The sequence below is a fragment of the Salvelinus alpinus genome, chromosome 22 (genome assembly GCF_045679555.1).
Source record: "Salvelinus alpinus chromosome 22, SLU_Salpinus.1, whole genome shotgun sequence".
In the NCBI taxonomy this organism is placed as follows: domain Eukaryota; kingdom Metazoa; phylum Chordata; class Actinopteri; order Salmoniformes; family Salmonidae; genus Salvelinus; species Salvelinus alpinus.
The window spans coordinates 19,463,602-19,478,359 of NC_092107.1; the positions used below are offsets into that span (position 1 = coordinate 19,463,602).

At 40.8% G+C, this 14,758-nt stretch overlaps 2 protein-coding genes across 4 annotated transcripts in view; one reads left to right on the forward strand and one right to left on the reverse strand.

The window, feature by feature from the left end:
* Positions 1 to 1,774: 1,774 nt before the first annotated feature.
* Positions 1,775 to 9,060, reverse strand: LOC139549194 (short stature homeobox protein 2-like). Of its 2 annotated transcripts, none has more exons than XM_071359395.1 (5): positions 8,350 to 9,060; positions 6,786 to 6,994; positions 4,475 to 4,532; positions 3,849 to 3,958; positions 1,775 to 3,333 (listed from the first exon to the last, which is right to left on the reverse strand). In XM_071359395.1, exons 1-5 carry the CDS (start codon positions 8,594 to 8,596, stop codon positions 3,040 to 3,042), a joined length of 918 nt encoding a protein of 305 aa, XP_071215496.1. In that variant the 5' UTR covers positions 8,597 to 9,060; the 3' UTR covers positions 1,775 to 3,039. The 2 variants fall into 2 exon arrangements, with proteins under 2 accessions (XP_071215496.1, XP_071215497.1); XM_071359396.1 differs by having other exon boundaries at positions 3,849 to 3,937; positions 8,350 to 9,054.
* Positions 9,061 to 12,021: 2,961 nt separating this feature from the next.
* rsrc1 (arginine/serine-rich coiled-coil 1) overlaps positions 12,022 to 14,758 on the forward strand; it is a 181,418-nt gene continuing 178,681 nt past the window's right edge. For both annotated transcript variants that reach the window (XM_071359466.1, XM_071359467.1), the window contains exons 1-2: positions 12,022 to 12,135; positions 13,060 to 13,249. In XM_071359466.1, the coding sequence (XP_071215567.1) occupies positions 13,074 to 13,249 (176 nt within the window). In that variant the 5' untranslated portion in view covers positions 12,022 to 12,135; positions 13,060 to 13,073. The remainder of the gene's footprint in view (positions 12,136 to 13,059; positions 13,250 to 14,758) is intronic.

A 14,758-nucleotide genomic window follows, 5' to 3' on the forward strand; every position in this document is an offset into this window, starting at 1 on the left:
GAGGGAGGGAGAGAGGGAGGGAGGGAATGGGGTGCAGCAAAGATGAAGACAGACAGCGAGGAGGAGTGTCTGGCTCCTCGGTGGCGGTGTGGGAGATGTGTCTTGAGAGTGTGTGGAATGGAGGGTGAGAGTTGTTGTTCGCCCCACGGCTAATCTAGAAAAGCACTTGTGTCCCCGTCTCCTTGTCTCCTTGGACCCTCTCGGGCCCTCCACCTCTCCACTGATATGGATACCTGGAGAGAGGGAGCAATGCAGGACCGCAGAGAAACACCAACAGGCTCCATGCAAACCATGCATGGTGACCCCCAGCATAGCAGTAATGGACCAGATATGGTCTATTGAAATAGTCTCTAGAAACATAAAAAATATCAACTAAAAACAATTGTACTCTTAAACAATCCGTGTCTATCCCAGCACGTGCAAGTCATAAGAATGGTCATGTCTAACTCACTAAAAAATGGCCTAATGTAGCAGGGACATGGAATGGGAATGGCCCTACTCATTTACATGACTGCAAGTGCGCGCGCCTCAATTAGCAGGCACGGTGTCGTTCCAAGGCAGCGCACGAGCTTGCAGTTCCGTCTCTCTCCTCCATTACTAGTAACGGGAGAAATCAATAATTCAATAGTTTTGGCGTCTGAATCCAAACCAAACGGCAAGCTACCCAAGCCCTCTAGACTGTAGTGGATCTGTGAGAGCGGTATTAATTAATAGCAAAATACATTGCGTTTTGTATGGAAATATCCGCTGGTAATGTGATCCGCATTGCTCTAAAATCGGCTCCCGTGTCAGGTGTTTATTAAATCCTCAGTAATGGCGGGTTAAGATGTCCGGAAACAACTCAGGCAAATTTGCTCTGGAAGTAAATGACGCGCATTCTTCATTAAACATATGAAACTGTGTAGAAAATCCCAATCTGTCTGTAAAAACGAAACGAATTAATCTCAACGTCGTGACAGTGGCCTAATAGACAATAATGATTTTGGTCACCATAAAACAATTCTAACATGGATATTTCAATGGTAGCCAAATTCAGAAAATAATGAACCTATTTCAAATGTAGCCTATGGTATATTTTGAAAGCATCTGGAATAAAGCAATTATTGTAAATGTAAAGATGTGTGTAAAAACGAACTAGCCTACATTAGAAACAACTGTAAGGCTAGACCAGTGAAAAGTTCCTCACACATCATAACAGCTAAATGACCACACACCGGCATTACACACCATCAAACAGTCTTCGTGTCTTTTAGGGATTTTTCGGTATATTCAATTGTCTTTTAATAGGCTATAAACCTTTACTATCGTCTTCAATGTAATATTTGACACCTTCTCCACAGAGCTCTGAAATATAACAAAAAATGTTGAATAATGTATTGGTTTGGAGAGGTTAGGGACTATGACAAAGATGTCCATGGTCTTGGGAGAAAAATAACACGTGGCTAAACGGGCCTGACACAACTGGATCAAACATATCAAAACATGAATAATTGATGTAGCCTTCCATAAAGGTCTGTATAGGCTAGGCCTATAACCTGAATACAATCGATTGTAGTAGCAGAAGTAGTATAAGTAATAGGCTAAATAATAATAATACATCTTAGCCTATTATAAAATTGTAATAATACCATTAGTGCAAAAATAATATGGAATAATAATACAGCAATAACAAGCTGAAATTATTATTTTTTAAATGTTTATCCATCGAAACTAGGCTACACCCCACACTGGAGAAAAAAATGTAATGAACAAGGAATGTAAACAGAGGCTATCATAAAAAGAAACTTCAGTTGATTTATTCTATGAACCGAAAACATTTTGTTTAGGTGAGTTCACGTTTCACATAAGTGATGAAAAAAGTTAAAGAATTTCTATATTTTTAGAAATCCGTGCCTCAGGTAGGCTACGTTCACTTTCACTGTTATAAAAACATCAACATTACATAGCCTACAGAATGCGCATGATTTTTACACACGGAAGGAAAGTAAAACAGAAAACATGAATGCTCTCACAATGCATTCATAAGCCACAAAATAACAAAAAAATAATGCATGTTTCTTGTGTATTAACATATTTTACATATGCCCCGTACCGTCTCACATATAGCCTACTGCAATTATTGTCCAAATATTTGTTGTTCTTAAAAAGTGACATTATATTGCCCTTTCAGTAGGTCGAATCACTCGCAAATTCACTCATTGCAATGGATAAAACGTCATAGACTAACTGAAGTTCCCCATTTACAAAATAATGTAACATTTGTGGCAAATGTTTGAATTCCACACATCCCTGCATGGCTAGAAGCCACAAGGTCCAAATACTGTGACATTCAAGTGAGAGCTTCGGTAGTTCCTCATAGTGTCTGTATGTCTGCTGTCCATGGAGGGAGAGCACGAGAGTGAAATGGAACCGACTCAAATTACGTCATCTGTGACGAAAGACATTCATGCAACACTGCAGAGGAGTTTTCATTTGAACAAGAAGAAGAACAGAAAAAACCTGTCACATAAGGGTACTTTTTTGTCTCTCTATCCGTTCACGAACATCTGCTGTTCCCTTTACAGATATATATTTTTTTGAAATATAGCGAGGCCAGCCTCTATAGTTTCAAAAGGAAATTATAATATAGCCTAATAACGAAAAACAACGCAGAATAGTTCGACTTGTTACACAAAAAAATCGAACGTCCCAGCGGCATCGTTCCTCTTGGCAATCTTGCTCGTTGACAACACCCTTGTTTCACGTTGGTGCAGTTCCCACGTTGCATTGTGAAAATGTAGCCTACATCAACTCCCGCCCTTTTCGTTGAGATCCAAAATTATTATCGATTTCACAGTCTGTTATCTTTGTTTTATCTCATAAATAGCCTATTTCTATAGTTATACATGATGTCCTTCATTTAAAAAAAAAAAACATAAATATGTCCTTGCTTTCACTTTGTAAGCCTTTTTTTGTTTTGATGCCGCTCTGCCTTGTCGATTACTCTCAGTCAATAATGTAGGCATTTTAGACGCCATATACGCCTTGTTGCACGCCTAGTCACAGTCCCAGAGCTGCCGCGTGTTTTTTGGCCTTGAGTCTCAGATCTGCAATACTGGAGTTTTTGTTGGTGTGTTTGGCGGCTGCAGCTGCGGCCACAACCGAGGCAGCAGAGGCAGATTCAGCCGCGAGCGTAGCCAAGGGCAAACCAAATGGCGGGCCCGGAAACATCATGTAAGGAGCGTGCGCTGCCAGGTGAGAGTGCAGGTGATGGTGCGCGTGGGCCACCGCGCTGTCCAACTGCAGTTGCGCCTGGACCTGAAAGGAGAAGGGCGGCACGTTGCAATGACTATCCTACGGACACACGGATGGGGAAGAGAGGGGAGAAACACATTAGCTAACTTGTGGAAGGCTGTCTTGTATTAATTTCATCAAGTATTCATTGGGTCCAATTCCATTTAAATGACATCCAATAATATGAATATGAAAAGGGCATTTTCAATTCATATTTCAAGTCCTTTTCTGCTGGAATTGAATCCAACCCGTCTGCATGTTAAGGGAGAACATGTTTAATGCAAGCCCATATACAATACACTATATCCATTGAATCAAATCTACCACCATTTGAGAACACCATTTAAAAATCCCTTACAACTGGGGGATTTTCTATCAACATGTTTTGTGGCATTGGCTACAATGGGTATTCACTCGAGAGTCTGATAACAAGCCTTAAAGGCCTTATATACGATGTTTGTAACCCCCTATCATTAGAACACTGATGTTGTCCATTCCACTTGGACAAGGCCTGTGCCAAGACAGCAGTGTGGGGATTGGTTTAGTCAAAGACTGCACGCTTCAAAGTAACTTGCCTGTTGGAATGGCATCCGTAAGGCCCCCACGTTGACATATGGCGCTACACGACAACCTTCAAACTGACTCGCGGCTCCAATGAGAACTCCTGGAAGAAAAGATAGGACATCTGTAAGGGAAATAGTCCCCATATTATAATTGGGGCAAATATTTATACTCTGAAAACAACGAATAATTCCATTATACAAAATAATGGAGATAAAATAGCACAACAGGATACAGATGCAGGGAGCCTACTGCCATGAAAACTCCATCTAGATGTTTTGCATATATAGCCTATAGCAGGGCTCTACAACCCTATTCCCGGAGAGCTACCGTCCTGTGGGTTTTCCAGACAACCACAGTTGCAACTGACCTGATGCAGTTTATCAACCAGTTAATTATTAGAATCAGGTGCGCTAGATTAGGGTTGCAGTGAAAACCGACAGGACGGTAGCTCTCCAGGAACCGGGTTGGAAAGCCCTGGCCTGTAGTCTTTGTTGTGCATTTGATGCATTTCAATTTGTAGCCACCCTTGATGCTTATGGTTTTCATACATGTTCCTGTATCCCTCTCCAATTGTGAACCATTATTATCATCACGCCTAAAATAGGATATTGCAGGTGGACAAATAATAGAAACGCACCTTTGTGTAACTGATTCTCCTGCTTTCTGCATTTGGCCCTCCGGTTCTGAAACCAAACCTGCGGGGAGAGAAATTAATTAGTAACCGTGATTGGCAGCTGCTTGTGAGGGCATGTGTAATTCCGCTCAAAATGACTACAACCGCAGAAAAACAATATCCCAAAGGAGCCCTGAAATATTAATGCAGGCGCTTAACACCAGATTTTAATTATTACATTTACAACAAGGGGGCAGGCTAAATACAACGTAAGAAAGTAGACCACAACGAGAAGGGGGGACATTATTATCATATTATAGCGGCGTAAACACGCTTGTTCGACATTTGCAGGCTATATTGGACCAAAATAATTTACCTTCTCAGCACCGGTTTCAGGTTTCTATAGATTAGCGTCCCAGAAGAACCGAATTGCTTCTCTGATATCGGATAACAGCATGTGATTACGGCTTTGGACATCTGAGCAACGCGATCTGAGAAAGGCTCTCTCTCGTTAATAGCTGGTGAAATTAATTACCTTAATCTGCAGGAAAATCTATGTTACTGAAGCATTTACATGCTTCACAGTTTCGTTTAATTACTGCCATAACACGCCCTACACAAAGCTCTTTTTGACGATAGCTCTTTTATTTTATTTCTGTTCTTTAAAAGCATAATTTCCCGAGTAGTAGTCTATTTTAGAACGGAGATAAGACGTCTCATTACTATGATAATCTACTTTGAATCCCCGACAAAGCTGTGGATAAATTATCCCACAACACAGTTTATCAATTTTCCTTTTTGCATTATGGATAGAATAGAAAGGATATTGATAAGTCTATCAATATATATTAAGCTCCAACCTCATATTTTGACCACGTAGCCGTGTTAACACAGCAATATAACATACATCCTCGTGTCTTATTGGTTTTATTATAAATCTTTATGTTATGGGCGTCGAATGAAAACAGAGGCAAATAGCCCACCATGAAGTGAGTAAATACGTTACTACTTTTTTTAAACATTTTTTTTTTCTCCTTTGTGCAGGAAATTGTCCTTTCATCCCTGCGTGCAACTGTGGCTAGAAAAGGGCCTCATAAATCGCATGGTCGTTTACATCATGTACTGAAAATAGAAAGAGCGGCAGATCTTGATTTGGGAGGAAAATAATACATAATTTATGTAAATCCTCGCGCTGTGCTCCTTGCACTCGCCTTGCTTGTGACACAATACGCCTTGGTAAAATTCCAACTCTCGCCGGGAGACGTTGCAAAAAGTGCTTGCTTTAACTTTTTGGGGGGAGGGAGGTCTTTTGGGCCCGTTTTATGATATTTTAGAAAGAACCAAGGCATAAGGGATGAAAGAGGCTGAAATAAGATATTGTGGGGTTTGATAAATCAGATCAGAACCGATGTCTATGTTCATTGTCATTGCCCGGCTCAGTCGCTCTTCTCCCGTTACACAGAGATTGAAGCTCCCCCTCTCCAAAACGGCTTATTGGGTTTCAGTAGTACAGATGGTCTTTCCCGATGGAAAAAATAAAAGACAGATGTATCTCGTGCGAGCAACATATAGGCTACTAATAAAGTGAAAACAAATATTGTGTTTGTTTTCTTCAGGAATTTGAATATCTGATTTAAAAAAGCGTTTCTTAATCAAAATAATCGTATAATAATAGTTTTAACAAAACTGTAATCTAAAACTTGGCACAATATGGAGCGCAGAATAGGCCTATCTATATGAAAAGATTCTAGGCCCTAATTGAGATTCACTGTATAGCGTTATTATAATTTTTTTAATGGAACAACATCTCTCTTTCTTTATTCTCTCTCTCTCTCTCTCTCTCTCTCTCTCGCTCTCTCTCTCTCCCCTCTCACTCTCTCTCTCCCCTCTCACTCTCCCCTCTCTCGCTCTCTCTCTCTGTTTCTGTCTCTCTCTCGCACACACACAGCATCTTCAGAAAATGAAATTACATCAATTTAAGCATTTTAATTTGATATTTTTTTTGCCAGGCTAATACTACATCCATGATAAAATGTTGCTCAATTGCTTATAGTTTCACAGTTTAGAATGGTGCTATGCCCCCCAAAAATGTAATCCCAAATAACTTCAAGCCACAAGAAGCATGTCAATAAACCCCATTCTCTAGAGACCAGTAGTGGTACATGGTTTCCCTCTGTGCTTAAAAGTATAGTCGAGAACACGAGGACAACTGTTCCTCTCTAGCCAGCATACATAGCAGCATCGGGTTCGCTTTTGTAAAATAATCCTAATATGAGCAACAAACGATATCTCTACACACAGAGTAAAAACGAAAATAAGATAGAGAGCCCCTTACTTGTACTCGAGCCTCGGACAGCCCTAGCCGCTGGCTCAGCTCCTCGCGCATGAAGGCATCCGGGTAATGAGTCTCATCGAATAGCCGCTCGAGCTCGTTCAATTGCTCCAGTGTAAAGTTAGTCCGACTTCTCCTCTGCTTGATTTTAGTCTGTGCCTCGTCCTCCATTTGCTTTGTGTCTTCTTTTCTCTCTTTCATGTGCGTGGTACCTACAGAGAGGGGTAGCAGCAAATGAATGAGGGTGAGGAAAAAGGCCTCAGCTATACAAGGGTAGAGGAGGAGGCATCACACAACGACCTTCCTAAAGCGAACATGTGGATCCATCCTCCCAAGCATTACACCAATATCAGCTTCGAATGTTTCGTGGTCCTACAGAAAGGTCTTCAATTATTAACTCCTTATAAATATGCATAAAGGTGCCCACTACTGTACGTCCGATCGCTCATCATAGTTAGGTTTTCCTGTGTCCTATATAGGATGTAGGAACAGCAGCTCGGTTGATATTTTCATGATGTCACTTACAACTGTATTGTAACCACTAGGATATGATTTAGGCCTACCGGGTATGCAAGTGTGGGGTTCATCTCATTTTATCTGCCCAATGCAATTCTCCACGGCTGTATAAAGTGAAACGACTGTGATTCACGTTTGAAGATGTAAAAGATTCCCATCCCAGCTAATGGAACAATTAGGCTATTTGTTTTTTTTAGGCCAATGCAATTAGTGATCAATATGATATAGCGAAAGGGCCTGTATGCTTTAAAGCAACATATTGGGTTATTAATACCTATTCAAAAAAAGTATTATTATTATTAGGATGTATAATTACTTATTACATAATCAAATCAAATGATTATGAAAAAAACATATACACAGATTAATATGAATCATTTCTGCTAGGCCTGTTGATTTTAGTGCTATTGGATCATTTAAATAGCCCAATTTTTTCGCCAGCCTTTTTGTCTTTAATGCGGTTGATGAATATTTCAATACAACACCTTTTTTCTTGTTACTGAAATTGCATCGAGCGTCAGAGTGGGTTACATAGTGACCAGCCATGATAATTAGTCAATTCCAAAATAAATGCGTTGATCTTTTAAAAACATGCTATACCATTTCTCTTCAGACAGAAAAGCACTTAACCGGACAGGCCTACCTAATTCAATTATGGGCCTGATGTACACGCAACATTGCATTACACAGTGACTACACCTTATGACAACAACTAGGCTATAAAACTTAAGCTTACTTTTAGTGTCACTCAGTCACTTGAAGCCAAACCGGTAATTGGGAAATATTCCAAATACAAAAGAATGATAACACAATGCACGTAGGCCTATAAACGTATACCCTTTTTTTTCTAAGCGATATACACAAAAACATGCATGCTTATTTTCTTTGACTAGGCACGCGACATGTTTGTCAAAGTTATTATTGTTTTAGCGCACGGGATATTCCTAAAGTATAATTCAAGAACATTTAACTTTGTATAACCTCAAAGCAGTTACATTTGAGTAAATCACATAAGAAAACCGTATGAAAGCATAGCATTAGGCTAGTTTACCATCAATCAGTTTCGGGCTTCCCACATCCCTGGTTCTCTCTGGTCCCAGCATGTCCGGTTCCCTGCCTGGCGATCGCGCGTCTACCCGAGCGATATCGTTCATTTCCTCGCGATTAGGTTCGGTGGCGAGACTCTCCCTGGCACGCGCGGATCCGGTCTCCAGCACCTCCCGGTACGTGATCACCTCCTTCTTTTCCTTCACTTTCTGATCAAATGACTTCGACACAAATGCGGTAAGTTCTTCCATCACTGCTCCCAAAAAATCTCCCCGTCTTGTTCTCTCACGCTCTCTCTCGTTTTCTCTCTCTCTCAGAAGCACTACAGTTTAAGACATCAAGAGTGTTTATTTTAGTCGACCTAAATGCAAGGTGGTGTTGTTGCCAACTCTGTATCTCGTGCTGCAGCTAAATGTATAAGATCTCGGCCAAATGTCTTCTTGCTGCGGAGTTCCAACCTGCTGGTGATCAGCTATTGAAGTCACAGTATTTATACTTTGCAACGCCTGCCCCTTGATCCGTGCAAATTACCTCCCCTCAGGATGCCGGGACGAGCCCCCTTCCCTTCGCCATATACCCACAGCCTCGAAAAACAGATTAGCAGCCCTTCAGATTTCACATCATTCTTACGAGGTTGCTATTGGCCATTAATCCAAGATTGACAAGAAGGGCTCATTCATTTAATTACGCGTGGATTCGTTGCTATTGTTCTGAGTTCGTATTTTAAACACCAGGGAGATGGGCAGGATCTCTGCAGGGGTGTGGCTAAAACTGAAAATGACAAGCTTGTTCGGGGAGCACATAACGGAGCTTCCTCCAAATCTCTGCGATCTGGGGGGGGGAAAAAGACCGTGACAGTGATACGGAGAGAGAAAGGTAAAGAGAGGACCGACTCGGAGGCTGATGGTGGAGGCTCACCATAGCCAGACACACACCTTGACTAACATGCAAGGATATGTTTCTTCTGTGTGTACTCGAATAAGAGCGACTAAACACATAGTTGAAGCAAGAACGTAGTTTGTGTATGTTACTTGTTAGTCATATTTTGTGTGTAATTGGTCATGATAAGAAAAACAATTTGATAAGGAGCTATCATATAAATAATAATCACAATAATAATAATAACAACAACAATAATAATAATAATAATACATATGTATTCCTTGATTTGGAAGATATGAATTATTCTCTTATTTTGTTTTTTGCTAGCCTGTTTTTAATTTAGGCTAATGATGGCCAAATAATTATGATCAATAGTTGTTTTCTTCAAATGCCTTAAAATGACAACTCAAATGCCAAAACTGATCTCACATTTTTGTCTTAATTTATTAGAGAATGTATTTACTTTTCAAATCAGCAATTATAGGCTATGTTTGAATCTGAAGTCATTAGGGAAACTATCTATATTGGTTAATATCAAATCTCGATAGACTTTCTAACGCCATTAGAATGTTAAACAGAAACTAAACGTTTAATTAAAGCGTTTCATGTGATGCGTTGCCATTGGGCGTGTTAATTATGGTTTCTTAAGTTGACTGCCTATTGAAATTCTTGCATATTTGCTAAATAAATAAACAATGGTTCACTTATGGTGAAGGTTACTGGATGCCGTGGGGACAAAGCAATTAAGTGAACTGAAAAAGGCAAAACATAAGCCGGAATGGGATGGGATACAGCTGTATGATAGGCTATCACTTGTACATTTGATGCAACATTAAGCGCGTTTATTGATAATCTATATAAAATACTATTTCCACACACAGGCTCGAACAATTCCCCTTATTAAAAATTCATGATGTCTCCGCTCTTGAACCTTAGGCATTCATTATTTTTTCTGTGTCCTCTGAAAGCAGCAGAAATGATAGGCTGCTATTAGGCTAGATAATTCAAGTTAATCTGCAACATGCTATTTATATCAAAATAAGTACAAATACCTACACGTTTTAGTAGTTTAAGTTCTATAAATTGCAAAGATAAACATGTTCGATCCATTTCAACGTGGGATGTCGTGAAGGTTAGGCTACTAATAGAACACAATTTACAGAAAGTTAATAACAAGTTAGCATTCCGCATAGGTAAGCTACCATTGAAACATTTCAGAGTTAAAGTTTGAACATAGGAAAACCGAGAGGCAAAAAAACTATAGGCTATCGGACATTTATTTAGACTGTATTTTAGGAGTTGATTTGATAACCTGCATTCCCTCCAATAGGCCTAAATGGATAATCAACCCAAAACAATTATAGACTATGTTTGTGTGGGTATTTATGGGTATATGTGTGTGCCTTGTGCGTACGTGTATGTGTGTGTATGTGTGTGTGTGTGTGTGTTGCGCGGGTAAAGACAAAACATTTGGACCAAAGAGCAAAATTCCTATTCAATTCATTAGAGCACAATACACGTTAGGCCTAAATCATTCCTAAACCTACAAATTATTATTATTAATTCAACGTAGGCCTAATGTGAGCAAATGCATGGGGTGCACAAACGAATGTTGTTCTTCGAGCAACCCCAAATGCTTTCTTTCACTCATTTATTTGAGAGGTAGTCCATTTGGGAAGAGTCCTTTATTAAAAGTAGACTGTAAGACGAAACTTGGAAAATGCGACAATCTTAACCATAAAGAAAGACAAAAAAACAAAGAAATGCTACTTTGCTTATGTAGCCTATCTGCCCTATAATGAACTTCAGGTGCTAATGCGTCAGGTTACGCGACATTTGATTAGGCGATATTCTTTTGAAATAGGCCTAAATGTAACTTATATTGGTATGTGAGAGGCTAAATGTGACTGTACTGTGATATGTGTTTGTCCCACCTAGCTATTTTAAGATGAATGCACTAACTGTAAGAATACCTGGATAAGAACGACTGCTAATTGACTAAAATGTAGGCTAAATGTAAAAATGTAATATTGATTGCAGGCCTAATAGGTCTACAATTCAACATTTTTCTCAAATTACATGAGCAGTAAGATTTGTAATAATAACCAATTAGGAGATTATTCAGCATTCACAGTTGATTGTCCACTCATAATAACCTAAAATAAAAAAATGCACGTTTTAGTATAGGCCTACAACTTTAGCCTACTTTCCCCCCATTGTCGAGGCTATATACTATATATTGTAACAAAACTTATGCAACTTCACGAAATGTAGGCTATACATAATTGGCAAAATATGACAAGAGTAGGATCTCTACAGTAGCCTATAGATCATTTACTGAGATATACACGAACGATAGCTCTGTTGTAGATTCTCTTGACTGCATGTTTCATCTGAACGTTCTCCAATCGATGTGCTCTTGATCTACTAGTGTAGTCTTTTGAGCAGTGCATGGTGGTTTTCAAATTAAGGGGGGATATTTATTTTTACAAGATTAAGGGTGGGACACAGCCAGTTGAATAAGACCTTAAATGTGATAGGGAAGTATCCAACAGGAAAGTGTGCTTATTGCCAGGAAACAGAGACTGTGGAGCATGTATTGCTACAGTGTGGGCAGTATCAGAGGGTAAGAGAGAGGCTGATATCTAGTATGAGGGAGAATTAGATACAGGAAATTAGTTTAAAGAGTATATAGAGTAGAACGTCATTAGATACAGTCTCAAATATATATATTTTTAAGAGCAACAGGGCTGGCAGGTAGGATTTTGTTTCTCCCTGTCTCTGGCCCACATTCCAATACAGTAGGTGGCGGTAATGCACCATAACGTTGGATGCCAACCGCCGATAAACACCACTGAAGAAGAAGAAAAAGGAAAAAGAAGAAGGGATATTTGTAGCAAGTTACCTGGTATGAATTGTTGTTTCCCCCCCTACTTACAGTCACTGTATAAGTAATGTTTGAAATACGACGACGCTGTTAATAACGCTGTAGCGATTTACCGAGCAGAAGGGCGCGCGTAACACAAAAATGCCTAGAATAGAGTCACGTGTGTTTAGCTGCAAACTAAAGCTAACACGTTAGCTAGCATGCCAGCAGTCCTGAAAGTGCACATTCTGTCTGCATATAACCTGCAAATTTAAACTTCACAGTATCTTTTTAACACAGGCATACGCGATAGCTATTTGAACAATTATTTTAGAATGGATAGCTAGCCATTATGCTAGTTAACTGTTGCTAGTTAAGCTCTATGATAATGTATGTTAATTGTTTACATTCTGTCCACGCGCTCTTACAAGGCAGGTGGAGCCGAGTTGGTGAAGTTAGCTAACTGCAGTAGCTCTCTGGCATACTGACTGCTCATGTATATTCCGAATAGAAAGGTTATTTAGCCAGCTACATGTCAGTCTTGGAGGATGGAAGGGGGACATTAAACAATGAAGCCACTAGCCACAGTATAGCTACGCAGTGCAGGATTTAGGCTGGCTGACTAAACTCAACGATTTACGATGGAGTTGAGAGGCGACTGTTGGACTGGAGCGCTCTCTGAAAACGACGGATTTCAGCACCCAAAGAATAGCCTGCAATTACACATAACAATGTCGTAACAATGTCGTGTGTAATTGCAGGCTAATCTTTGGGTGCTGAAATCAGTAGTTTTTTTAAATGAAAAGAGCTCCACTCCGCCCACACTAGTTGCCGCTCAACTCCATCTTAAATCGTGGAGTGAAGTTTAATCGGCTAGATGTGGGCTTACTGTTTCGTCTGAGCAATCAATAAATGAGTGTTTGATTAAATAAGACGTCCTCTTATGCTTTCTCCCCTCCGACCCAGTTTAGTGAGGGATAATGGGTCGCCACACCTCTGACAGCGAGGAGGACAGCCGTAGCAGGAGGAAGAAGAAGGAGAAGCACAGACGGCGCTCCTCTTCCTCCAGCTCCTCTGGCAGCCGGGTGACCAGCCGCAGCAAGAGGTCCAGCAGACGCAGCCGCTCGCGGAGCCGCTCCAGAGAGAGAGACAGGAGGTAGGTCTATATATAAATACTGCAATTTACAGAGATCCGTAGATGAGAGAACTACTACACTGGCAAATATAAGAGGAAGCAGGCCTACAGCACAGAAAGGACAGACATGCGTGGTAGGTGTACTGTTTACAACACTAGAGGAACAGGTCGCTACCTCACCGTCTAACAGAGGTGCATGAATGAAGGAGCAAACTGGATGTGTAAAGCTGTAACGGGGGCTGGTCTAGTAGTAGTCCCACCGTCGCGGACCACATATGCCTATGGAGGCGACGGTTGGTTCCCCGTCCCGCCACTCATTTTGTTCCTGTATCCCTCTCCTCTATCTACATATCTATCTAGCTATCCAAAATCTGTCAGTGAAACTTATACCATAAAATATATATTTAAAAAAATCAGCCACCACTCTTGAAAGGCAGTTTTAATTGAATAGGATAATACTACTTTATAGAACTACTACTTAGGGTGTCCAATCAAAAACACATATTTTGATCAATGGGTAAATCTGCAGGACACAAAACAATAGAGAGAAGATGGATATTGATTTTGATACATGTAGTATTTTCATATTTTAGTATACGTTTATTTTATTTTTTAAATATATATATTTTTTAATTTTCTCCCCTTTTCTCCCCAATTTTCGTGATATCCAATCGCTAGTAATTACTATCTTGTCTCATCGCTACAACTCCCGTACGGGCTCGGGAGAGACGAAGGTCGAAAGCCACGCGTCCTCCGAAGCACAACCCAACCAAGCCGCACTGCTTCTTAACACAGCGCGCCTCCAACCCGGAAGCCAGCTGCACCAATGTGTCGGAGGAAACACCGTGCACCTGGCCCCCTTGGTTAGCGCGCACTGCGCCCGGCCCGCCACAGGAGTCGCTGGAGCGCGATGAGACAAGGATATCCCTACCGGCCAAACCCTCCCTAACCCGGTACGACGCTAGGCCAATTGTGCGTCGCCCCACGGACCTCCCGGTCGCGGCCGGCTGTGACAGAGCCTGGGCGCGAACCCAGAGACTCTGGTGGCGCAGCTAGCACTGCGATGCAGTGCCCTAGACCACTGCGCCACCCGGGAGGCCCTAGTATACGTTTTTCATATTAATTCAAAATTAATACAAGCATATCTCTGTGAAAGGACAACGGACAGGGCCTAAAATTAGATTATGGCATTGGTGGGTAAGATGTCCATTTCATCAGCCACGTTGGCGGGTGGTCAGGGCTCCACAGTGCAAGCATTTCACTCGCATTTGTGAATAAAAATAGTAAAGTATGATCACACTTATAGCAAAGTAAATGCAACAGTAGCTGTTTCTCAAACTATTTCTGCCGTTTTGTTTCATAGCTGGAAAATGAATCAGTCAAACAGTCAAAGAACTACGAACCCTACGTAGCCTATTGCACCTCGCACTTCAACACTGCTTGGCTAGGGGCTGTGTTTGTTAGGCTTTTTACATTGTTTTGTTCACAAGCTAGGTTGTTCTATGTTTGAGTTTCAACTGCTAAGGAAGA

Excerpts from the sequence above, each read along its gene's own strand:
- LOC139549194 (XM_071359395.1), bottom strand. The coding sequence starts at position 8,596 with ATGGAAGAACTTACCGCATTTGTGTCGAAGTCATTTGATCAGAAAGTG. Across the intron at positions 6,995-8,349 it reads AAGCCCGAAACTGATTGATG|GTACCACGCACATGAAAGAG; the intron begins GTAAACTAGCCT and ends CCCTCTCTGTAG. Across the intron at positions 3,334-3,848 it reads TACGGATGCCATTCCAACAG|GATAGTCATTGCAACGTGCC; the intron begins GCAAGTTACTTT and ends GTGTGTCCGTAG.